General features: G+C 39.6%; 1 protein-coding gene across 1 annotated transcript in view; it reads left to right on the top strand.

Annotated features, from left to right (window-relative positions):
- Positions 1 to 5,900: 5,900 nt before the first annotated feature.
- The window catches only part of ACSM3 (acyl-CoA synthetase medium chain family member 3), a 28,131-nt gene continuing 9,400 nt past the window's right edge, over positions 5,901 to 24,631 (top strand). Inside the window, 10 exon segments of the mRNA XM_029219689.1 lie at positions 5,901 to 6,110; positions 6,692 to 6,762; positions 6,764 to 6,907; positions 17,877 to 18,077; positions 20,677 to 20,820; positions 20,951 to 21,107; positions 21,380 to 21,459; positions 23,408 to 23,534; positions 24,450 to 24,495; positions 24,498 to 24,529. Coding sequence (XP_029075522.1) covers positions 5,910 to 6,110; positions 6,692 to 6,762; positions 6,764 to 6,907; positions 17,877 to 18,077; positions 20,677 to 20,820; positions 20,951 to 21,107; positions 21,380 to 21,459; positions 23,408 to 23,534; positions 24,450 to 24,495; positions 24,498 to 24,529 — 1,203 coding nt within the window. The 5' untranslated portion in view covers positions 5,901 to 5,909.

Below are 24,631 nucleotides of genomic sequence, written 5' to 3' on the forward strand. Positions count from 1 at the left end.
AAAAAAAAAAAAAAAAAAAAAAAAAAAAAAAAAAAAAAGGGGGCCAATAAATTCCTCATTTTGTTTAAGTGAATTTGACTTGGGTTTTTGTCATTTGTAACTCAGTCATTTATTTATTTATTTACCCATCAAATATTTATTGAATGCCTAAAATTTGCCAACAACTGTTCTAGGCAATAGTGATACGTCCGCAAACAAAACAAACGCTTACTCATAAGGGTGGTAGTAAGAGATGTAAAAAGTTAAAACAGGTTAAAGAGACAAAAATGAGGGATGCTATTTTAGAAAATGTGATAAGGGAAGACCTCTTTGATAGGACATCTCATACAATGAGGGATTTGGTAAAGGGGGTATCCCAGGGAAGAGTGTTCTAGGCAGTGGGAACTGTAAGTTCAAAGATCCCAAGGCTGGGACATGTGTATGTTGGAGGAAAAGAAAGGGGGCTGATGTGGCTGCAGCAGAGTGAGGGAGAAGAGGAGAGGGCAGTGGGTCAGAGATGACATTGTGTCAGATCATGCAGTTTCTTGTAGTCCATGTAAGGACTTGAGTTTTTACCCAGAGTAAACTAGGAAGTGCTGAAGGATGTGAGCAGAAGAGCAACCTGATAGCATTTATGCTTTGTCCTGACCAGTTCAACAGGCCAAAAGATAAATACAGCAACTGGTTCACTGAGACCTAGAGCAACCTATACCTTACTTTCTTTCCTTTCCATTCAAAACAGCTTTATGTCTTCTTCCACCCCTTTTTCTTTCCTTCTTCTGAGAGAAAACTTCCTCAATCCCTTTACCAGACTAACCTCTCCAGCAACTTCACGGACACTTTTCCTCCTATAAATACATTACTTTCCCAGCGCCCCAGAAGCTTATGGTGTATGTAAATCATTAACTATAAAAGGGATAACCTTGGGGGATTGTGTAAACTTCCAGCATAAATTTAGCCCAGAACTTCTGCTCCTCCCTCCAGAATGTCTCCACCAATCCAGGCAAGGCACTCTGGGCATATCTTACTTCTTCCAACTGTCAGACTACTTTTCCCTCTTCTATTGGTTACTACCAGGACCAAAGCAGGTGTGAGAGTTCAAGTTTCAGGGATGCTCTCCTAGGAAGCAGATCTGCCATCATCTCCAGCTGCGTCGGAATCTGTCACTTTAGTGAGTATCACCTTATTTGTCTCCTATGTAAGGTTTTCTGGGCTGGCACATGTACTTTTGAGCAAAGATAACAAACAAGCAAACAAAACCAACAAATCGAATGCGCTCACTGAAATCTTGGGCGGCTGGGGTGTTTCAGAATTTCTCAGTTGTTGTATAATACTATCTAGTAAGTAACCAGGAGTATGTACACACAAAAGGCTATAAACAGAGCAGCTGAGTTTTTTCATTTTAAGCTTTTTGTGCTATTTAATTGTTTAAAAACTATGTCCATATGTTAACTTGTTACAATGTTTTAGAAAAAAATTCAATTGAGTCCAAGTAGCAGCTGAGTGTTTTACTGTACTGTCTACTTAACTCCCTACCCTGCTCAGTGGCAAATAGGAATCCATCTTCTGCACCATCCAGAAAGTATGCAAACTACCTCTAGGAAACTTTGAGAAACATATGCATGCAAACTCAGGGAAATAACCTGGGGGCAGCCACTTTTCTCCATGAGGTGGTCAAGCGTAGATCTAAAAACTCTGTATAGAAGTTTACGGCAGGGTCTTGTTATGTCGGGGAGAATAGTAGGGGCTTTGTCTTGCTTTGAGGCCATATATGCCAAGCCACTGTTATTACTTGGATTACTTGATGGGGAAAGTATTTATGGAGATGTGGGGAGGCGAAAACCCCCTTGGCACTGCTGTTTAGATGGATGTAGAGGTTGCATTTCAGATGAGACCTTAAATACATTCAAAAGCCTGTCTGACCAGTAGTGGTACTGTTTCTATTAGAAGAGTTTTCTATGACTCAGTATAAAAATCTGGACTCACACTGGGAAACTTGTCTCAGCTCTTTCACCTACAAAGAATATTAGAAGCCTGGAAAATGTATGTTATGAAATGCTAAAATCACTGAAAAGACAGGAAAAGAACTTTGTTGGGAAAAAGGCAGTCTTAACAGTTTTGATGACAAGGATGTTGAGATTTTCTTTTCGGTGGAACAGAATGGTTAGGCTCGTTTTAAGCTCCAAATGACTGGTCAGTTTTCTTTTCAACGTATGTTTGAAGGATTCTGAATGCAGTGGAGAAAATAGTTTGAAATTTTCACTTTAATTGCAAAATAATGGAAATAATTCAAATGATGATTGATAGGGGACTGGCTTAAGATATTATGGTACAGCTGTTCAATGGAATGCCATGCAGCTGTTTAAAAAGCAAAACAAAAAAGCAAAATGAGGAAGATCTCTGTGTACTGATATGGAAAGCCCTCCAAAGTTTTATTCTTAAAAAAAAAAAATTTAATGGACGAAACAGTGTATATTTTAGGCTACATGTTATATAAAAGTGGTGGAGAAAAAAGAAACTAACAGTCATTTACTTGAATACACATAAAGAAACCCTGAAACGATACATAGAAATAATAGTAGTTTTCTGAGGAAGTGAGGGTGGGATGAAACTGACCAACTGTGAGACTGGGGGTGGGAGGCAGATTTTTCACTGTGTACCTTGTATGATTTTTGAAGCATTTGAAGATATTATGCCCCAAAATTAAAAACAAAGTTACAACACTAAAATCTTAGTGGTGACTACTTAACTTCTTCTTTCTCACTGAAGTAAGTTGTTAATTCTGTTAAGGAGGGAGAGACCTGCCAAATGTGCAGGATGTAACTTGCCATCAAAGAGCAGAGAAGGGTGGTCCCTCTTACTCAACCCCCACTGCCAAAAAGAATGATGCTTGAAGATTCAGGGGCTTATTTCTGTTCTAAAGAGCAGCCTCTTCTAGAGCCTAAGAGAACTGCCAAGGGATCTCTGGTTAACACTTTTGTTCCCACGGCCCTCAGATAAGAGAACAGTGACGCATAATACTTTACTAAACCTGAACTTTTAGAAAAATCTTATCTTGGGAATGCTTCCTCTCAATTTTCCTGCATATTAATGTTTCATATCACTCCAGTTCTGAGCTGTTATCAATATAGATTAGCACTATCCACAAGAATTTTCTGCAATGATAGAAACGTTTTGTGACTGCACTGACCTGTATATGGTACCCAGTGGCCACATGTGGCTATTAAGCCCTTGAAATGTAGCTGGTGTGGCTGAAGAACTGATTTTTAAATAGTATTCAAATTAATCTAAATTAGCCACATATGAACAGTGCAAGTAGTCATACATTTCTGGTTAAAGCAGGAGAGGCACTTCTCAGGTCTGCTATAATTCTGAGTTATTGGAAAAAAACCCAAAAACTGTGTGCAAAAGTTCTGCCTTCTGAAAAAGTCATTTACTGATTCAGCAAATATTTATTAAGCACTTACTATGGGTCAAATGCTATTATAATTCCCATGAATGTAACAAACAACACCCATACCCTCAAAGACTTTACATTCTAGTGCAAAGATTAGCAAACTATGGCCCGTGGGCTAAATCCAGTCCTCCCCTTGCTTTTGTACAACCAGTGAAACAAGAATGATTTTTGCATTTTTAAATATTTGGAAAAAATCAAAAGAGGAATAACAATCCATGACACATGAAAATTACCTGAAATTCAAGTTTCAGTAGCCATAATTAGTGTTTTTAGTAACACAGTTATGCTTATTTATTTATGTGTCGTCAGTGGCTGCTATCTCAACCAGAATGGAGCTGAGCTGTTGCAACAGAGATCAAAGGGTCCACAAAGCCTAAAATATTTATTATCTGGCCCTGTACAGAAAAAGTTTGCTGACTCCTGTTCTAAGGGATAGTAATATGCTAGGCACCATGATAAGCACTTTGCATGCATTATCTCATTTAATCTTTGGGATGACTCTCTGAGGGAGGTTCTATTAGTCTCTACGTTGGTAAAATGTAAAATTGGGGCCTGAAAAGGGGTATTTCTAACAAGTTTCCAGGTGATGCTGTTGCTGCTTGTTCACGGATCATAACCTATAGATCAGTGATTCTCTGCCTTGGTTGCACATTAGAATCCTCTGAGGAAATTTTTTAAAATGTGATTCCCAGGCCCTAACCCCAGAGATTCTGATGTAATTGCTTCATGTCCCAAGCATCAGTACATTTATAAAGCTTTCCTCATGACTCAAATATATAACCAGGGTTGAGAATCACTACTCTAATGAAATCCTATTGAACTGTAATAAAGAGAAAATTCAAAGACCAACGGTCTAGTTCTAACTCTCATATCACATTAAAGCAAGTTGCTTCCCCTCTCTGGGGCCGTGTTTTCTTTGCAGGTGAAAAATGAGTAGGCTCAAATCAGATGATCTCAGAGGGCTCAATCTCACTGCCTTGTCAGGTCCTCACACAAATAGGTTGGAGAGTCAGAAGAAGTACCCAGGTCTCCCCATGCACTGGGTGCAACAAAATGCTGCCCAAATGCCAGGTCCATTTAGGGTAAAATTTATGGCAATTTATCAATACAGAAATGCTTCCACATAGATACCCTGCCTTACATACCATACAGTTAGAATTGCAGTTAAAAATGATGATTTAATGATTGTGAGAGTAGTGTTTCATTGTAGGAAATTCAGAAGATTACAGAGAGTATAAAAGAGAAAACCCTATAATCCCTAGAACAGTGTTTTTAAACAGCCTAATTTATGAGACCTCAGCCAACTAAATGCCATTGTGATCAAATGATTTCCCACAGAAGCCGGGAAGGCTGGGTGGCCCAGAGAGGCCTCCCCGACAAAAGTCTTAAAGGCTAAAGCCCTATTATTATATCTCTGGTAAAGAAACTCCAAGCCTGGACTCAAAGATAGCGTGGGCTCCTATTTGGAGTATGGGAACTGTACCCTATAAACTAGAGGATCTTTGACAGTGCTTTCATGCATAGTTGGTACTGAGCTACCTCAGTTTCTTCATCTATGGATTATCCACTGTGAAAAATTCTCCTAAACATTTCTGCACTCCTTTTGAAATCTGTAGGTGAAAGATATTAGATTAAAAGCTTAACCTTTTGCTTTCACTGAGAGTAACTGAGTAACTCAGATCTTTACTTCTTTAGAAATGTATATGGGAGGCAATAGCCTTAGTAGTCAGAAGAATGGGCTGGGACCAGACAGTTCTGGGTTCAAAGCCAACCAATGCCTCTGTTACAGACCGAATGCTTGTACCCCACTCCAAACCAGTTCTTATGTTGAAGCCTTAACCTCCAATGTGATGGTATTTGGGGATAGAGCCTTTGGAAGGTATTAGGTTTAGATGAGGTCATGACAGTGAGGCCCCTGATGGGATTAGTATCTTTCAAGAAGAAGAAGAGAGACCAGAGCTCGCTCTCTCTCTACCATGTGAGGACACAGAGAGAAGGCAACAATCTGCAAGCCAGGAACAGAGCCCTCACCAGATAACTGAATCAGCCAGCAGCTTGATCTAGGACTTCCCAGCCTCCAGAACTGTGAGAAATAAATGTCTGTTGTTTAAACCACACAATCTATGTTATTTTGTTATGGCAGCCAGAGGTGACTGAGACAACCTCTTACTCATCATTTTCTCTATCTGCAAACAGACGATAATCGTATCCGCTTCACAGGGTTACGCTGAAGATTTCATGATAAATTGTATGTAAGTAAGACACTGAGCAAAGTGTTTGGAACATAGTGAGTTCTCAGAAAATGGTACTTTTATGATGATTAACAATAATAAAACTCAGCTGTTTGGAGACATGGCTACCTTCAAGCCAGAAACAAATGCATGTCTTTCTGCTTGTCTTTTAGATGAGTTGGTCTCTGTAGAAATCCTGAGTGCTAAAACATTCAGCAGGACTGAGGCTAGCTCTTGTCACCATGCAGATATTACTTCGTGCCAAGTATTTTCAGTGCCTAGCAATTCCTTGTTCTTTGAGAGCATTGCATAAAGATTGTAGAACAGTAATCCCTCAGGATTTCTCCAACTATGAATCCATGAAGCAGGACTTTAAACTAGAGATTCCAGAGTATTTCAACTTTGCTAAAGATGTCCTAGACCAATGGACCAATATGGAAAAGGTTGGAGCAAGGGCCAGTCAGACTGCAGTTTCTTAACTGTGAGTGATTTTACCCCAAGGGACAGTTGACAATGTCTGGAGACAATTTTGTTGCCATGACTTGGGGGAGGGTGTGTGCTAATGGGTAGAGGCCAGGGGTGCTGCTAAATATCCTGTAATGCACAGGACATCTGGTTCAACATGTGAAGAGTTCCATGGTCAAAAAAGCTTGGGTTACAAAAATGTATGATTATAGGTTAATTTTTTAAAAAACAAAAAGGAGTAGAGTGAAAAGTGAATCCAAGAGTAAGAAATGGTAGGAAATGAGGCATAGAAAGTGCATTGAGAGAAGTACAGAGGGATGCAAGAATTCTAACTTTACGGAAAGAAAAAGGCTAAATGAGAAATGATGTATGCTGGAAGAAGTGACATGGCTCCCAACATCTAGAAATAAGGACTCCAGAGTTATTCCCAAATACTACAAGTATGTCCTAACTAATGACCTGTGAATTTTCTTCAGAGAAAATATACCACTAAGTCAGCTGAAACAGAATTTAGCTGCACAGCCACCTTTAAATCTATGACTGATTTGTCTTTCTGCAGGCTGGAAAGAGACCTTCCAATCTAGCCTTCTGGTAGATAAATGGAAATGGACAAGAAGTGAGATGGGGTTTGTACAATGGGATCTTTTTCAAGGAAATTTGCAAATATACTTACAGAAGCCTGTGCCCTGCAAAGGGGAGATCGAGTAATTGTGATTCTGCCCAGGATCCCCGAAAGGTAGCTTGCATATGTAGCCTGTCTGCAAACAGGCTAGTAGTGTTTGCGATCTGATCATATTTAAACTATGGTGGATGAGAGATTTTCCAAAACGTATAAGTAATCATGAGACATTTATCTTGGCAAATTATTTGAGGAACTATACAAAATATAGTATTATTCTCACGAACCTTGGAAATGTGTTGGAAACATGCCATATCTTTTAACCTAAACTATGAGTTGGGTTTTTCATAATGAAATAAGTTTAAGTGAATGCCAATCAACAATTGAACACCTTTATACCTACTGCTTTTCTCCTCCTATAGGACCCATGGTCATCTGTAACTCAATCAGTCCCAAACTCAAGGAACCCACCCTAGTTTTTGTTTCAAACCTTTATTTGTCTCCTGGTTAATTACCATTAATCTGGTGCCCTAAGCCAGGCATCTGCTACTCCTCCTTCCTAATCAGTTCTTACATCTTGTAAATTTGAGTTCCTATATGCCGCCTCTTCTCCAATTTCATTGCCATCGCCTTACTTCATATCTTTACCGTCTCCCGAGTGGATTTTCCCAAAAGAATCCCTAATTCTGGTCTTGTGTGTGTCCACACCCCACCTCAATCCAATTCATAGCCAGTGTTCTTTCTAGAGCACATATTTTATCCTTTTATTTTGCTGCTTGATATTATTTAATAACTCCCTGTTGCCCACCAGATAAAATCTGAACTTCCTTAGGTGTGTCATGGAAGGCTCTAGCTATCTTCCCTTTATTTTTCTCATTTCCCCACCCTCATACTCTTTGCTCCAACCACGTCAAATGGTTTCCTGTAAAGTTTGTGATCTTTCTCATCTCCTTGATTTTGTGCACACTATTTCCTATGCTTAGAAAGCCTTTCATTCACACCTAACCACCTGGACAACTTCTATTAGACTTTAACGTCTCAGCTCTAATGTCACCTTCTCAGCAGCCCCACCCTGATGTCCCAGTCTAGATGCTTTCTTTTTTGGGATCCCCCAAAGAAATAGAAACATGTGTTTCTATTTTAACCTATACAGTATTGTCTGGCGATACTATTTGTTTATAAATCTGTCATTCTCGTAGGACTATGAAAGTCCTATGAAAGCTCCTAAAACGCAATGACTGATATATTCATCTCTATGTATCCAAAGATTGGCATACAGTAAGTCTCAGTGAAATATTTGTTGAATTAACATCCTTATTATCATAATAAATCATTACGTTAAGTAACCATTCTTAATTTATTATAATCACTGGCATTTGAGGAGAGCTATATGCTCTAATCTCATGTGTACATATAAATTATACACTGGAGTTGCACAGTCCTCTTTTGCACAGTTTTTTAACAAAATGACTGCTTTCATGAATGCTGCTTAAGCTCACTGTCTTAGTAACAGACTATTTCATTGCCAGGACCAGAAATCCATTCATATTAATTCAATAATGAAGGAAAATTATGGAACATCTACTGGAGAATCTTACAGGGAAAAAAGTGCAGAAAGAAAACCTGGCCTCTACAAGAGAATAGGCTATTCGTCAAGCAGCTTCTGTCTCTTTTGCTCTGAAGCCACAGGGCCTCTTGCCTTGCCTCTGCCTTTCTCTGCTCCAAAAAAAAAAACAATCACCTGCTCCTTTGACCTCTTCTTTCTTGCTAACACATTGTTTCTCTTCATTTTGGTTGGTGCATGGCTTTGATTTTCCAGGCAAATGTCTCAGGCCTTAACACTGTAGGTTGCGTCCACTAATCTACTCAGTCTCTTAAAATTTAAGGCAGAATCTGATTGGCACAGCTTGGCTTAGGCCAATCAGAAGTTATCAGAGGCAGCTTCAACTGATAAAGCTTGGTTACTGGGGCTGTGGGCAGAAGGAAGGCAGATTCTTTTAGAAGAGAGAATGAGAGGGAGGCAATAAATGGTAAATCTAATATACTAATAGCGCTAGTCTTCAGGGCAGAATAAGAAATGAGCTCATGGGCTTCCCTGGTGGCGCAGTGGTTGACAGTTCGCCTGCCAATGCAGGGGACGCGGGTTCGGGCCCCAGTCTGGGAGAATTCCACATGCCACGGAGTGGCTGGGCCCGTGAGCCACGGCTGCTGAGCCTGTGCGTCCGGAGCCTGTGCTCCGCGACAGGAGAGGCCACAGCAGTGAGAGGCCTGTGTACCGCAAAAACAAAAACAAAACAAAAAAAAAGAAATGAGCTCATAGTTGGAATTTCCTAATAATTTTTCCCTTTTAATAAACCTTAGCTAATTTAAATATTTGCAAGTTGTTTATGTATTACATAGGGCTATATACATATGTGATAAAATGATAAAGAAAGGCAAAGGAATGGTTAACACAATATTCTGGATCATGGCTACCTGATAATTTGCGGTAGAGCACACAGAGGGCATCAAACATATTGTTAAATTCTCTTTTTTAAGCTAGATGGTGGATAATTCTTATTTTCATATTTTTTAAAGGAAATTGTAGATATACACTACATGAATTCTGTTGCACAGTTGGTATTTTTTGCAATAAAAAAAGAAAAATGTATAATTGAACAGTGTCTTAGGAGGAGTCTTAAAATGTTTGGAAATGCATTACTAAAGGGGAGAGTAGTGAGATAACTGTTACTGTGCTTTCAAAAAAGAAAAAGTACATAGTACTGAAAAGGGATAATATTAAAATATAGCATTTGAAATCAGAATTACTGGGAACTTGGAGAAATGTAAGTTCTTCAGCTCTGCCCAAGATTTACTGGATCTAAAACTAGGGTAGAGATATACAAAACCCAGAAATCTATGTTTTAATAAGCCCTCCAGGTGATTCTGATACATGTTCAAGTTTGAGAACCACTGAGCTAGAGGAAGTGAGCCTCTATCTTACTGGGGGCCCGGAGAATGACGAGACCTTGGTAAACTGAGGCGATCTGGCCACTGGTCACTAATTGGCTTATGTTAGTGTGTGGAGAGTGGAGCTCTGCATCTTGAGGGAGGCCTCTCATTACCATGTTTATGATACAAGGTATATAAAATGATATTACCAACTTATTAATTTGCCTGAAGGGCCAAAAGACTGGCATGAGTAGCCCCCTCTCTCCCTGTTAACAGACCTACATGAGAAGAAAAAATTTAGCCACAAGTTTGTTTAGTGGACAAAACAAATAACTTTCATAATTCAATTTATTGGCACTGGGGTTTGAAAGCCCAGTTCATCCACCCATCTCTTTATACCCACAATCCTTTCAAGCAATAAGTGTTTACTGGGCACCTGCTATGTTTTAGGAGCTGCGGGGTTTAGGGTCCAGTGGGAAAGAGAGTCATGAGTCACGTAAACACATAGTGTGACAAGTGCTACAAAGGAAATAACACAGGAGCCATCAGAATGCATAAGAGCAGTATCACTATAGACTGAGAGAAGGTCAGGGGGATATTTAAGCTGAAACCTGAGGGATGAGTCAGCCAATGGGAGAAGGCATGGGTAATGGGAGCATTCTAGGCAAATGGAAAAGTTTCTACAAAGGTCCTAAGGCAAGAGATAATTTGTAGATTTGAGAAAATCAAAACTGTCCAGTGTGAATGTAGGTACTGGCTAGGGGCCACCTCATTCCAGGGACGATAATAAGTGAAATCCCCTAACAGAGACTTCTCCTCTAGACAGGCTTGGATGAGTACTGTCGGGATTTGCCCTAGTAAGTCTCCTTTTTCTATGTTCTGTGGCTGCAATATCCCTTTCTGAGACCAATTCTATATTAATATATCATATATCAGGGTATGGTTTAATCTTGCTTCTCTGTGAATCATTATGTCTGTTTACACTGACTATGAATATCTCTGTTCTGATCTATTTTATGTTGAGTTTAAAGCTTAGCTCCTGGAAGTCAATCTATTTCCATTATTTCCAAGTTCTCAGAGAGATATGCTCTATAGTCCCCAGTGCCAACAACAAACTCATATCACATTTTAGTTTTCAAACTCTTTTGTATGTATTGTAGGCCAAATCCCTTTACAACAAAACCCTCAGTATATAATTATTAAAAAATATTAATTGCCAAGAATTTGTTCCTTTAAGTAATATTTACCACAAAAAGCTAGTATAACACCCAATCTCAGCCTACAGGTCTTGAAGAAGTTTCTATAATGTACGTGGTCCCTCTGGAATTATAATAAACGTTCACTCATTTGTTCATTTTATCTTCACAAGAGCCTTATGATTAGGAAGGGGAAGTCTCATTTTATAAACAGGGAAGGCAAAGCTTTCATAGATGGGGGAAAAGGAACATTGTCATTTGCCCAAAGGCATTCAGAAAGTCAGTGTAGAGCCCAGTGCACTCTCTAGAACTTTCTAGAAGTTTTATAAAATTTTGAAATAGGAACAGTTCTTAAAAATCAACTATACTCCAATAAAAATTTTTAAAAAGTCATTTAGGTGGGGGAAGTCAGCATCGTGGCAATGTGAGATGCTTCCTTTGTTTCTCCCCTTCAATTTACAACTAGTAAAACATATATAACTCTACAAAGGTTCCTCTGCTCAGTACACCGAACACCAGAGAGATCCACACATCTGTACGTCTGAAGGTGGGTGGAATGGCACATAGGAGGTGGAATCAAGGGAACAGTGGAGGGGGTGCCGTAATCCTGGCCCTCCGGCCCATCCGGGGATGAACACACACACCCAGTGGTAGCAGGGGAGGTGGTGCACACAACTCCAGCTTCCCAGCTGAAGCAGCACACGCAGCCAAAGGGAACCAGGCAGCAGCAGCAGGGCCTGCGACCCTGGCCCCACCAGCCACAGTGGTGCCCAAGACTCCAGCTGCCCTGCCCAAGGCCGTAGTGCCCGCGAACCTGACAAGCCCAACAACCCCAGATGCGGCCGAGGCACCTGCCATCCTGGTGCCCCAGGGGTGACCTGAGCAACAGCAGCAACACTGGCAGCAGCAAGGCACCAAGGACCCCAAAGGCACAAGCAGAGACAATGAGGGCTCCAGTGACACCTCTGGCAGGGGTGGTGAAGGGTGGAAAATACTGATTCGACAATACAGTCACGGGCAGGTCAGGTTAGGGAAACCAAAGACTTGTGCTATAGTGCCACCTACTGGAAAACAAAAGAAAGTCCTCTAATTACCAACCTGTTGAATCGTTAGAATCAGAGTAAACAAATCTTACCTAATAAGAAAGGTGTTCACGCCTTCAAATGGGTGGGCAGAGGAACAAGTCATCAGGCACTGTGAAAAAGCACAGTGGCAAGGTATCAGGAAAGAAAGTGACAGTTCTCTAGAAACCAAACTTAAACTCACGGAAGATTGCAATCTGATAGAGAATTAAAAATAGCTGTCATACAGAGTGAAGTAAGTCAGAAAGAGAAAAACAAATACCGTATGCTAACACATATATATGGAATCTAAAAAAAAAAAATTGTCATGAAGAACCTAGGGGCAAGACGGGAATAAAGACACAGACCTACTAGAGAATGGACTTGAGGACACAGGGAGGGGGAAGGGTAAGCTGGGACAAAGTGAGAGAGTGACATGGACATCTATACACTACCAAACGTAAAATAGATAGCTAGTGGGAAGCAGCCACATAGTACACGGAGATCAGGTCAGTGCTTTGTGACCACCTAGAGGGGTGGGATAGGGAGGGTGGAAGGGAGGGAGACGCAAGAGGGAAGAGATATGGGGACATATATATACACGTATAACTGATTCACTTTGTTATAAAGCAGAAACTAACACACCATTGTAAAGCAATTATACTCCAATAAAGATGTTTTAAAAAAAATGATCTATAAGAAAACTCAGAAAGTCATTTCAATGAGTTCAGGAATAAAATTAATGAGCAGGAGGAATATTTTACGAAAAGACTGAACCTCTAAAAAGGAAACAAATAGAAATTCTGGAGAAGAACTCAATAAATGATATAAAGAATGCAATAGAAAGCATTGAAAATAGAGCAGACCATATGGAAGAAAGAATCAGCAAGCATGAGTACAGAAATCTAGAAATGACCCAGGATGGAGAAGAGAGAAAACTAAGTTTTTTGTTGTTGTTGTTTTTTTAATGAATAATTTCTAAGAGAACCATCTCATTCCATTAGGAAAGGCAATATAAGGAGATGAGAGCGAGAAGCGAACAGAGAGTTTATTTAAAGAAACAATAGCTAGAACTTCCCAAACCTGGGGAAGGAACTGTATTACAAGTCCAGGAAGCTAATTACCTTAATTACATACAAGTCCAGGAAGTTAATTACCAGGAAGCTACTTACCTCAATGCAAAAAAAAAAACTTATCCAAAACACATTATAGAAAACTGTCAAAAGTTAATGATAAAGAATTTTAAAGGCATCCAGGGAAAAAAGACAGTAACCTAAAAGGAACCCCCTCTAGACTATCAGCAGATTTCTCAGCAGAAACTCCACAGGCCAGAGGAAAGTGAAATGACATACTCAAAATATTTAAAGATACAAACTGTCAGCCAAGGATACTCTATCCAGCAAAGTTTTCCTTCAGATATAAAGGAGAAATAAAGGCTTTCCCAGACAAACTAAAGCTGAGGGAACTCACCACTACACCTGCCTTAGAAGAAATGTTGAGAACTTCTTGAAGATGGTGGAGTAAGTGTACACGGCACTAATCTCCCACCTGAACACATCAAAAATACATCTACATGTGGAACAATTCTCACTGAAAACTAATTGGAAACAGACAGAAGGACTCCTGTACAACTAAGGCTGTAAGAAAGACACACACACAATTGGGTAGGATGGGAAAAAAAGGGATTGGGTTGGGACCTGTGCCCCTGGGAGGGAACTTAGAGGAAAAGGGAGATTCCTTGGGTGGACACCTGCCCTAGGGAGTGAGTAGGTCAAGCCACAGACTGGGCACCTCAGCCCTGGGGACCTGTGGAGGAGACAAGACCCACTGGCTGCTTGGAGAGCCACTGGGACAGACAGAAAGCCTGGAGAAGCTTGGATTCCACTTGTGAGGAGAACACAGGGGCTGGTTTGCCCGCAGGCAGGGCAGAGAGAGGTCTACCCTGGTGGCTATCAGGTTTTGGGAGACCACCTCACCGTGCACCCCAGCCCAAGCTGACCAGCTCCCCCTCACTCCACACCACAGCATGGCACTACATCTAGGGTAACCATAACAGGGAAAAGACACAGTGATGGGCTGCATCTGAATGAAGCCGCAGACACCTACATATACTAATGCATATATGTGGAATCTAGAAAAAATGGTATAGATGACCTTATTTGCAAAGCAGAAATAGAGACACAGACATAGAGAACAAATGTATGGATACCAAGGGAGAAAGGGGTGGGGTGGGAGGAATGGGGAGATCGGGACTGACACACATACTCTATTGATAACTGTGTATAAAAGAGCCAACCGAGGGGAACATACGGTATAGCACAGGGAACTCTACTTAACGCACTGCGGTGTCCTAAATGGGAGGGAAGTCCAAAAGGCAGAGGATATATGTATATGTATGGCTGATTCATTTTGCTGTGCAGTAGAAGCTAACACAACATTGCTAAGCAGCTATACTCCAGTAAAATCTAATTTAAAAAATCAGAACCACAGTAAGACATCACTGTACACCTATTAGAATGACTATTATCAACAAGACAAGGAATAACAAATGTTGGAGAGGATGTGGAGAAAAAGGAACTCTCATACACTGTTGGTGGTACTGTAAATTGGTGCAGTTACTATGGAAAACAGTATGGAGATTTCTTCAAAAAATTTAGAACTACCATATGACCCAACTATTCCACTGCTGGGTATTTACCTGAAGAACACAAAAACACTAATTTGAAAAGATATATGATGTCTATACATTTATACAAAATAACAACTGTGAAGCAGAAACGGGCATTTCATTTCTGGAAGTTTTGAACTTTTTTTTTTTTTTTACATGAAACTTAAATATTAGTAGGTATCCTCCTCAGAGAGGCCATCCCCAGCCAACCTATCTAGAACAGCTCCTCCCCCACCTTCACGCAAAGTGCTCATTCTTTATTTTTTAAAACAAATTTATTATCATCTGATATTGTATATGTGTTGAGGGCAGGCACCTCTGTCCATTTTGTTTTCTACAGTATCCTTAGCACTTAGGAAAGTGTCCACCACATTGTAGGCTTCAATATACTTTTTTAATGAATAAAGGTATCCACTGTATTTATAATTGTTACTGAGTCCAAGCTCGCTCTGCTCACTGCAGGACAGGCCAATAAATCAGGAGACGAGGTGTTGAGGCAACTAATAGAGACTTTTTTCGGAAAGCTGGCAGATGGAGAATATGGCGTACTATGGTCCCCAAAACACCATCTTATTGGGGTCTGGATGCCAGTTTCTTTTAAAGAACAGGGAGGGGGATGAGGTAAGGAAGTAAAGTAAAAAGGCCATTTATCTTGCAAAACATCTCCTCGAATGGCCTGCATTGGGGAGGGGATGTGTTAATTTCTTCTTTTCTGCAGCCATTCACAGGTGGGCAGGGTCAGAGTGTCTCTCTGTGCGCTGAACAAAGGCACTTTAGTTTAACAGTCAGGCAGGGGGGCAGGGTTCCCTGTGGCAGGCCATTATGTGTGCTTACAGCTATAGACAGTGATTATAATAACAAAAGCAACGAAAAGCAAAAGTTAAAGAAACAGATCCAACAAGGAGTCAGAATTGGCTCTTCCCTGTTACACAATCATCTAGGACATCACTCCAGAGCAATACCAGAAGATTGTTTTATATTTAAAGTAAACAGCGTAATGCTTCCCAAATGAAAATTTGGATAGGAAGATGTTTAATAGGTAAGACTGATCACTGTTAATAGATTCCTTTAAAGATATTTTAGGAATTATGTATTGGCAGAACTTAATTATCTAAGGGTAATGTGTTTAAATAAAGTACTTCTCCTTGGTCATGAAATGTCAACAGTGGGTTTGTTGTAAGTGCCTTTAAATTATGGAAAAGTGTTGGCCATGGCAGGCTTACTACTTATCTCTAGGTGCAACATCTCTAAGGAATAACCTTGGAGTTAAAGCCTCATAAAAATTGCTGCATTGCTTTGATTAGAAAGGGAAGATATTCTAAAGAACCTTATGTTTTGGTCCTGGTTGTCTGTTTCTTGAAGGACTCCATGGGAGGGACTTGTCCTTTCCAAAATGGAAAGATGAGCCAGTGTCAAGAGTCCAAGAATGGGACTTCCCTAGTGGCTCAGTGGTTAAGAATCCTCCTGCCAGTGCAGGGGACACGAGTTTGATCCCTGGTCCGGGAAGATCCCACATGCCACAGAGTAACTAAACCCGTGCACCACAACTACCGAGCCTGCGCTCGAGAGCCCGCAAGCCACAACTACTGAGTCTGTGTACCACAACTACTGGAAGCCCGAGGTGCCTAGAGCCTGTGCTCTGCAACAAGAGAAGCCACTGCAATGAGAAGCCCACGCACTGCAACGAAGGGTAGCCCCCGCTCACCGCAACTAGAGAAAGCCCGCACGCAGCAATGGAGACCCAACACAGCCAAAAATTTAAAAATAAATAAAAAGTTTTAAATAAATAAAGAGTTCAGGAATGACCAGATACATGTTCTTCAAAATTCCTTGACTGCTGTGTCACTAGGAAGAAGAAAAACCATTATAAACTAAATGCCTTCCACCCCTACTTGAAGGTCTGGAATTTGAGTGGTGGAATCTGGAACACAGATAGAGACAGAGATAGAAATATGATACAGATATAGATATATTCTTGAAAGTCCATTAATCCTTAGAGAAAATAATAGCTAAATTTTATTCAGTACTGTTCTAAGCTCTATATGCATTTTAACTCATTTAGTCCTTAATAATTCTATAAAGAAGGTAGTGTTATTATAATCCCCATTCCACAGATGCAGAACCTGAGAATCCCAGAGGTGAAGTAGTCTTGCTCAAGGCCAAGCACTAAGAGTGTCTGGCTCCAGGACACACTCTTAACCATTACACTACACCTTACAGTGTAATTTACAGCAGGTGGGGAGTAGAAGCACAGAAGAGATAAATGCCTCAATCCTTCTCTTTGGAAAGAAACCATAAAATATTCATGTATGTTTTAAGAGGCACTGAACCAAAGTGGTTAAATGTACAGCTCTGAAGTCAGGCTGCAGGGTTCAGTCCATGCACTGCCACTTGCTACTTCAGTGATCTTGGGCATATTATTTATAGGGTGGAGTAAGAATGCCACCTGCTATATCAGCAAACAAAGGATGTTGTGGCCATCAAGCCATCAGCCACTGTAGCTGCCCCTGATGGTAATGCCCTGAGGGAACTCAGGATGGGAAAGAAGAGGATCTTGGCCCTAGACAGTTGAGGTGCCTATCAAAGGAATGATTTCAGTGAGCCCAGACTCTTGCATCTTCCCATACACAGAAAAGCACTAAATTCATTAACTTGAGATGTCAGGTTTTCTTTAATTAACAGTAATCTTTTGATGTTCCAACTACCTGGTTTTTGTTGTAAAAACCACCCCTATATATCCTGGCTTCTCCCTTCACTCTTCGGAGCAGTCCCTCAGAGCTATCTGAGAGGCTGCTCCCAGGCTTACATCCTGAGAAAGTCCTCCCAATAAAACATAATTCTCAACTTTCATGTTGTGTATTTTCTTTTTAGTTGACAACAGCTTTTGAGTTTTGTGGGTTTTGGTAGGGATTAAATGTTAAAACATGCAAAACACTTAAATAGCACCTGGCACTCAAAGTCCTAAATAAATGTTGGGTAATATTACTTTTCAATCAAAACCCTCTTCAAGCTGAATGTTATGAATGGTCTCCAGATAGAAGATAATTATCCAGGATTTAATACCCTTTCATGTTAGGTCAGAAGGGTCATAGACTTTGAGATCCCTTGAAAGGCAAAAGCATAATAATGAAAGGAAGACAGATACCTTGCCTAGAAAACCAACTAACTCACTCTGAGAAATACAGAATGTACATGAGTTATCTACACTACCCTAACATGGTGAAGGAAATCCTTTCTAAACATTTTCTTTTCTTCTCCTTTAGGGACAGTTTTAATCCAGGAACCACTCAGATGACCCAGAAAGACATCCTCTACCGACTACCATCTTCAAAATCAAAGTGCATATTTACCAATGATGTTTTAGCTCCAGCAGTAGACGGTGTTGCATCTAAATGTGAAAATCTGCACTCCAAGTTAATTGTGTCTCAGAGCCCCAGGGAGGGATGGGAGAACCTCAAGGAGATGATGAAGTGAGTAGCCATAATTGTTGTAGAACAGCTTCCCAAGAAGAAACGCAACATTGATAAGACAGTCAATCCATGACTGACCAGAAAAATGAAAATTAAAACGATAGACAACAATTAAATTATTGGACTCTTGACAAAGGGAACAACTGGTGATTATTCCTGCACTTATAGTGCAAAGCTCTGAGGCAATAAGGAGCTGGCAGTGTTTTTCATAGGTTGGGATCTCAAGGGAGCACACCCTAAGACAGAGATTAGTTGTGTAAGAAGTTTGTTGAGGAGTTATCTTGCATTAAACGCCTGTGAAAGAAAGGGAAAGATGTGGGATTGTACTTCAAAAAAAGCCCTCAGCCAGCCTACTGAGATCTGTGGAGTTTGGATAGCCCTTCAAAGCTCTGCCCAGCTAAAGCAAGAGGTCCTATGCTGATCAGTAACTGGGTATGGGCTGTCCTTAGGAGGCATGACCTTGAGGAAGGCAGCTGTCTTCAGTCAAGGTAGTATCTAAAGAAGGATCCTAGCACCTGGAGGGAGTATGTTTTAAATCCTGAAGCAGGATCTAGGAGATGCATCACAGCATCAACCACAGAGCTGTTATCTCCCAGGGAAATTGATCACAGTCAATCCTTCTTTGTAGGCTGCATCATTCCCTTGATGACAGTAACATTTCTATCAGGTTATAGTATGAAGAATATTTAATGGATGCAATTATAAAACTGAATTATACTGACGTTCAAGCCCTGCTCTGGGGTGCTTCCTGGGGTCACTTGGAAATCTCGCCAAGTATTGGTTATATTTTAGCTTTAGGGTGGCAGCAAATTCCCTTTCTGGAATGAGCTTCCTACCTTTACTCAATGATTTTGGAGCATGCTGGCAACTATGGACTTGTTCCTACCTCTTCTAAAATAGTTAACATTTATTGAGTTATCAAAGGCCAAATTCTGTTCTAATAAAAATGTTATAATTGCACAATAGCTAACATTTATATGGCACTGATTATGTGCCAAAAACTAATCCAAGCACTTCAGATATATTAACTCATTTAAATATCACAACAACCTAGGGAGTAGGAAGAACTATAATTATACAGATGAATAAGGTCAAATGCTAGGATCTGGCAGAACTGGGTTTCAAACTTAGGCAGTCTGGTTTCTGAGCCCACATACCTAACTGCTATGTATAATGCTTCTGAGAGACTGGTACACTAAACCTGCCTTAGGTTTCAAGAGTAACCATATCTATGATAGAAGTGATAGGTACACAGCTATAGTAACTTTTTTAAAGAAAAAAATTATGGAATTATAGCCTAAACATTTGGTTTATCTTTGTTAGGATTTAAAAATAGCTTTTCTATATTTCTCATGGCTGGATATTTCTCATTCATTCTCAGCTCAATATTCCCAAATGAAATTCTGTATGCTTCTTAGACACTCAAATGTGCAGAGTTTACCTCCCCTCAGCGCCCTGATGTATGACATGTATCAAAGCCCAATTATCCTTTGGAACCAAAATTTTTTTTCTCTTTAACTGAGGCCCTTCCTTCCCTAGGTGGATACTTAGATCCTCTTCAGTCTTATTGTTTACTATATTCAGAACTATGTAGACTCTTTTATGAGAAACAGAAAAACCATCCTTTTGAGGGGTCAGCAAATGTTTTTTATAAAAGGGATGGATAGTAAATATATAGGCTTTGCAGGCCATGCAGTCTCTTATCATACCTACTCACCCTTGCTGTCATAGTGTAGAAAGCAGTCACAGACAATATGTAAAAGAATGGACATGGTTGTGTTCCAATAAAACTTTATCTGCAAAAACAGAAGGCAGGCCATATTTGGCCTGTGGGCTATAGCTTGATTATCCCTGCCTTATACCATTTGCCATGACTTCTATTAACATACCCATTTTTTTTTAAATCACATTTTTCTTCACATATCCATGATTATAAGATCATAGAATCCTCTTTCTGTTGGAGGTATGATAAAATTCTTGAGTTTTTAAACTGCTTCAACTCTTCCTTATACAGTAAAAAGCTATGAAGTCAACTTGTTATAAATGGGCTATTGACAACAAAGTTTAGTTTGCTTCTGGAAAGCACCTTAAAAGATGCAGAGAGAGATGGCTTTTTTTTTTTTTTTAATATTTATTTATTTGGTCGTGCCGGGTCTTAGTTGCAGTGTGCTCCTTAGTTGTGGCATGTGAACTCTTAGTTGCAGCATGTATGTGGCATCTAGTTCCCTGACCAGGGATGAACCTGGGCCTCCTGCACTGGGAGCACAGGGTCTTAACCACTGTGCCACCAGGGAGGTCCTGACAGAGGTGACTTTTACCTTGGAATTCACCCTAAGTCACTGGGGCCTCATCAATGAGATGAAGAGGTCTGAGTAAATCCTTCTCTGTGGTAACAGTCTGTGACGCTGTATTTGGGACTTCCCTGGTGGTCCAGTGGTTAAGACTCTGCGCTTCCACTGCAGGGGGCATGGGTTCGATCCCTGGTCGGGGAACCAAGATCCCTCATGCTGTGTGGTGCAGCCAAGAAAAAATCAAAACTAAAACAAAAAATATGATGCTGTGTTTAACGTGCAGAATCATTGTAATTCTTTCTTCATAGACATGCCAGTGACAACAACACCTGTGTGAAGACAAAACACAATGAGACGATGGCCATTTTCTTCACCAGCGGAACAAGCGGATCTCCTAAAATGACCAGACACACCCACAGCAGTTTTGGTTTAGGATTATCTATAAACGGAAGGTACTCTCACAGAACTGTAGCTTGAAGTGTCAGTGCTACAAAGGTAATGATTCCTTTGTTGCTATTTTAAATTAGTTTTCATATATATATATATATATATATATATGAAGTCTGTTCTTTGTTTACCCAGGTTCTGGCTGGATTTGACCCCTTCGGATGTCATGTGGAATACCTCAGACATAGGCTGGGCAAAATCTGCATGGAGTAGTGTTTATTCTCCATGGATCCAGGGAGCATGTGTATTTGCACATTATTTGCCACGGTTTGAGCCAACTTCCGTCTTGCAAGTAAGGCAGAGCAAAAGAGGTCAACATTTAGAAATGCATTAGCACTGTCACTGACAGGACTGGTGAATAAAGTAACTTGCGGAAATCAGAGTAGACAACATGATTTAAAGTATTTCACGTCTGTAAAATCAATAAGCCTGAAAGGATATACAAAGCAAAGGTGTGAGCGAGTTTATGTTAGAATAAACCATGTTTTAAGTTGTGCTGTATCTACCACAGACATTTAGGCACTTACTAAAAATTGTGGTAAGACCACTTCTTCTAAATTGCAGACACTTTGCAAGTTTCCCATCACAGTCTTCTGTTCAGCACCAACTGCAGATAGAATACTTGTGCAGAATGATAAGACCAGGTAAGAAAGGTTGGTGAATGGGCACTTAGTGGGAGGAGGGGAGAGGAGGAAGAAGAAATATTATAAAATATTTTTTAAATATTATAAAATATTTTTATTTTATAAAATAAAAGATCTCTCTGCCTAGAAACATAGCTCCAGGCCAGTAGGTATGGGGTTTAGCAATTTCTTCTCCCCTTCCTTCTTGCTTACATTCTGTAAATGGTAATTACTATATCCAGGGCGGTTTCCCTCAAGCAAGGAGAGGAAAGGGAGGGTTCAGCCCAGTGGTTATGGATAAGAAGGTGTTTATCCTTTGTATGATGACTGCTACTTGAGCTGAGAAAATATATGTCACCCCTATTTAAAACCCTATCCCAGCAAACAGGAAAGATGAATGTCCTTTATTACTGATTCCATTTGAAAGTGTGGATGGATCACTTTTAAATTGACTTTATTTGATTTTTGAACAGGAAACAATTCAAATGACATAAAATTCAATAGGTATATAAGAATATATTAGTGAAAGTCTTCCTCCATACCTTGTCCTCAGTCTCAGTTCTCCCTCTCCCTGAGATCTATGCATGCACAAGCCAATATGCATATGTTCTCCCCCTCTCTTTTATAATTGGAACATGATATGCACACAGTTCTGACCTTCCTTTCTTCACCTGCAATACATCCTGGAACTGTGCTGTCCAATTTGGTAACCACTAGCCACATGTAGGTATTTAAATTTTAATTAAATTAAAAATTCAGTTCCAGACTATAGCTAATAATACTGTACAGTAAGTCCCCCACATACACGAATGAATTCTGTTCTGAGAGCACGTTCGTAAGTCCAATTTGTTTCTAAGTCCAATGAAGTTAGCCTAGGTACCCAACTAACACAATTGGCTATATAGCACTGTACTGTAATATGTTTATAATACTTTTCACACAAATAATATATAAAAAACAAACATAAAAAATAAAGAAAACATTTTTAATCTTACAGTACAGTACCTTGAAAAGTACAGTAGTACCAGCTACATCACCACTGCTTTTACGCTTGCTTCCGGACACCCTGGGCTTGAAATAAAGATAGTGTACTACTGTCCTCTATACAGTACTGTACGGTAAAGCACACAAAAGCACAAACACTTGTAGAGGATGAGCGCACGTGACAGTGTATGCCAGACACATGAGCTAACTTATGTGACTGGACATGCAAACACACGTTCACATCTTTGAAAGTTTGCAGTTTGAAGGTTCGTATGCAGGGGACTTACTGTGTTGCATATTTGAAGTTGCTAAGGGAGTAGATATTAAAAGTTCTCATCACGAGAAAAAATAGTCTTGTAAATACGTAGGGTAAGAGATGTTAACTAGACTTGTGCTGATCAGTTCACTATATACAAACATCAAATCATTAACGCTGTAAACCTAAAACTAATACAACATTATAAGTCAATTATACCTCAATGAAAAAAACTCAGGGCCTCAGTTGCACTAGTCGTGCTTCAAGTGCTCAACAGCCACACGGGGCTAGAGGATACAATAGTGGACAGCTCAGCATAGAAATTTCTATCATAACAAAAAGTGCTATTGAACAGTACAATCCAGGAGCTTCTTCTTTTTTCTTAACAACTGTAGAGTGTTCTATTGTATAAATACTCCACAATTTAACCAGACAATTGGTAAACCTTTCATCACTGATTTAACATATTATGTGGTACCTTCCCTAGGGATTGCATGGCTTTTCTCTGCAACAAATCACGCCCCCGCCCCAAATAAAAGGGAGAAAAAGAAAATAAATAAAAACTGGTGTTTCGGGAGTCAATTTATGGTAGAATGGTTTATTTTGCATTGGAGAAGGGAGCTGGGGGAAAAACAAAAACACTTTGTATGAAATTTCACTAGAAATAACCCTAATTTCCATTTTTTCTCCATTTTCCTCCTAAATTTAACTCGTTATCTGTCTTCTGAGAAACTATAAGTTCAAAAGCTTAAAGCACTGTGTAAGTGCTGGGGAGTCAGTCAACTCTGAAGTGACTGAACAATGGAGAAACAGGACAGGTCTGGATATCCACGAAGGATATGGACAGACTGAAACGGTATACAGACTTCACTGAAAAGACAGGGCTGGACTCAATTCAGACAGATGAATAAAAACCAAAGTGTTTATTATATCTTTGTGGTTGAGGGATAGGGAGGGAGTGGCGTGATTAGAAGAACAGTTAAAAAAAAAAACAAACTTGAGGGAAGATAGTTGCAAAAAAGCTCTGTAACAGATACAGTTTAAATAGCCATTCATTGAGGAAAGCCACTATATAATTGATCAGGACCAGGGCACTAAAAATTTTTTTAATTAAAAAATATCAGATCTACAAAAAGATCTCCCCTTATGCAATGAGGAAATTTCTTAGGGCTACTTTAAAAATAGAAAATGCTGAGCTCCTTGTTACTTGAAATATTAAGTTTGCTGGAAAACTCCTTGATAAGCACACTCTAAAAAGGTTTATCTAAAGAGCTCGTAGAAATAAGAAGAAATTCTAGAGGAAATGAATGACATAATAACAAAAGTGGTTATTATGTAGGAAAGGGAGGGGTAAAATGGAGCAGATAAGGGAAAGGCTGAAAGAAATTTTTCAGTGTGTCTTTTTATAATGCTTCAATTTATGAACCATGAGAAAGTAGTACCTGGTCAAAAATTAGAATACCAAAAATAAAATAAAAACAAAAATTGACGTATTAAATAGAAACAGCATAACAAGTATCATGCGAATATGAGTACAAATGTTTTCATAAATATGGATACTTTAGCAATTATAAATTTACTTAGTGTTATAACTTTATTATATTTGTTTAGTGTCTATCTCTATACTTCATGAAAGCATAGAATTTGTTTTATTTTCAGCCTGATTCACAGTAAGTTCTGAATAAATATTTGTTGAATGAATGCATGGTGGATGAATGAATAAATTTAAGTTATTTGCCATGTTACTTTACTCTTTCTTCTTCTTAACTAGGTACTAATCTGTGGAAATTTTAAGGGAATGAAAATTAAGCCTGGCTCAATGGGAAGCCTTCTCCTGCTTTTGATGTTAAAGTTTGTACATCCCTTCCCAGGAAAATATTTAACAACCCAATCTGTTTACTACCTACCCCACTTCTACTCCCTTACATTCCTAGTTTTGGTGATGATTATGTT

Source organism: Monodon monoceros, unplaced genomic scaffold (assembly GCF_005190385.1).
Source record: "Monodon monoceros isolate NGI ecotype Baffin Bay Population unplaced genomic scaffold, NGI_Narwhal_1 Super_Scaffold_13, whole genome shotgun sequence".
Classification (NCBI taxonomy): Eukaryota; Metazoa; Chordata; class Mammalia; order Artiodactyla; family Monodontidae; genus Monodon; species Monodon monoceros.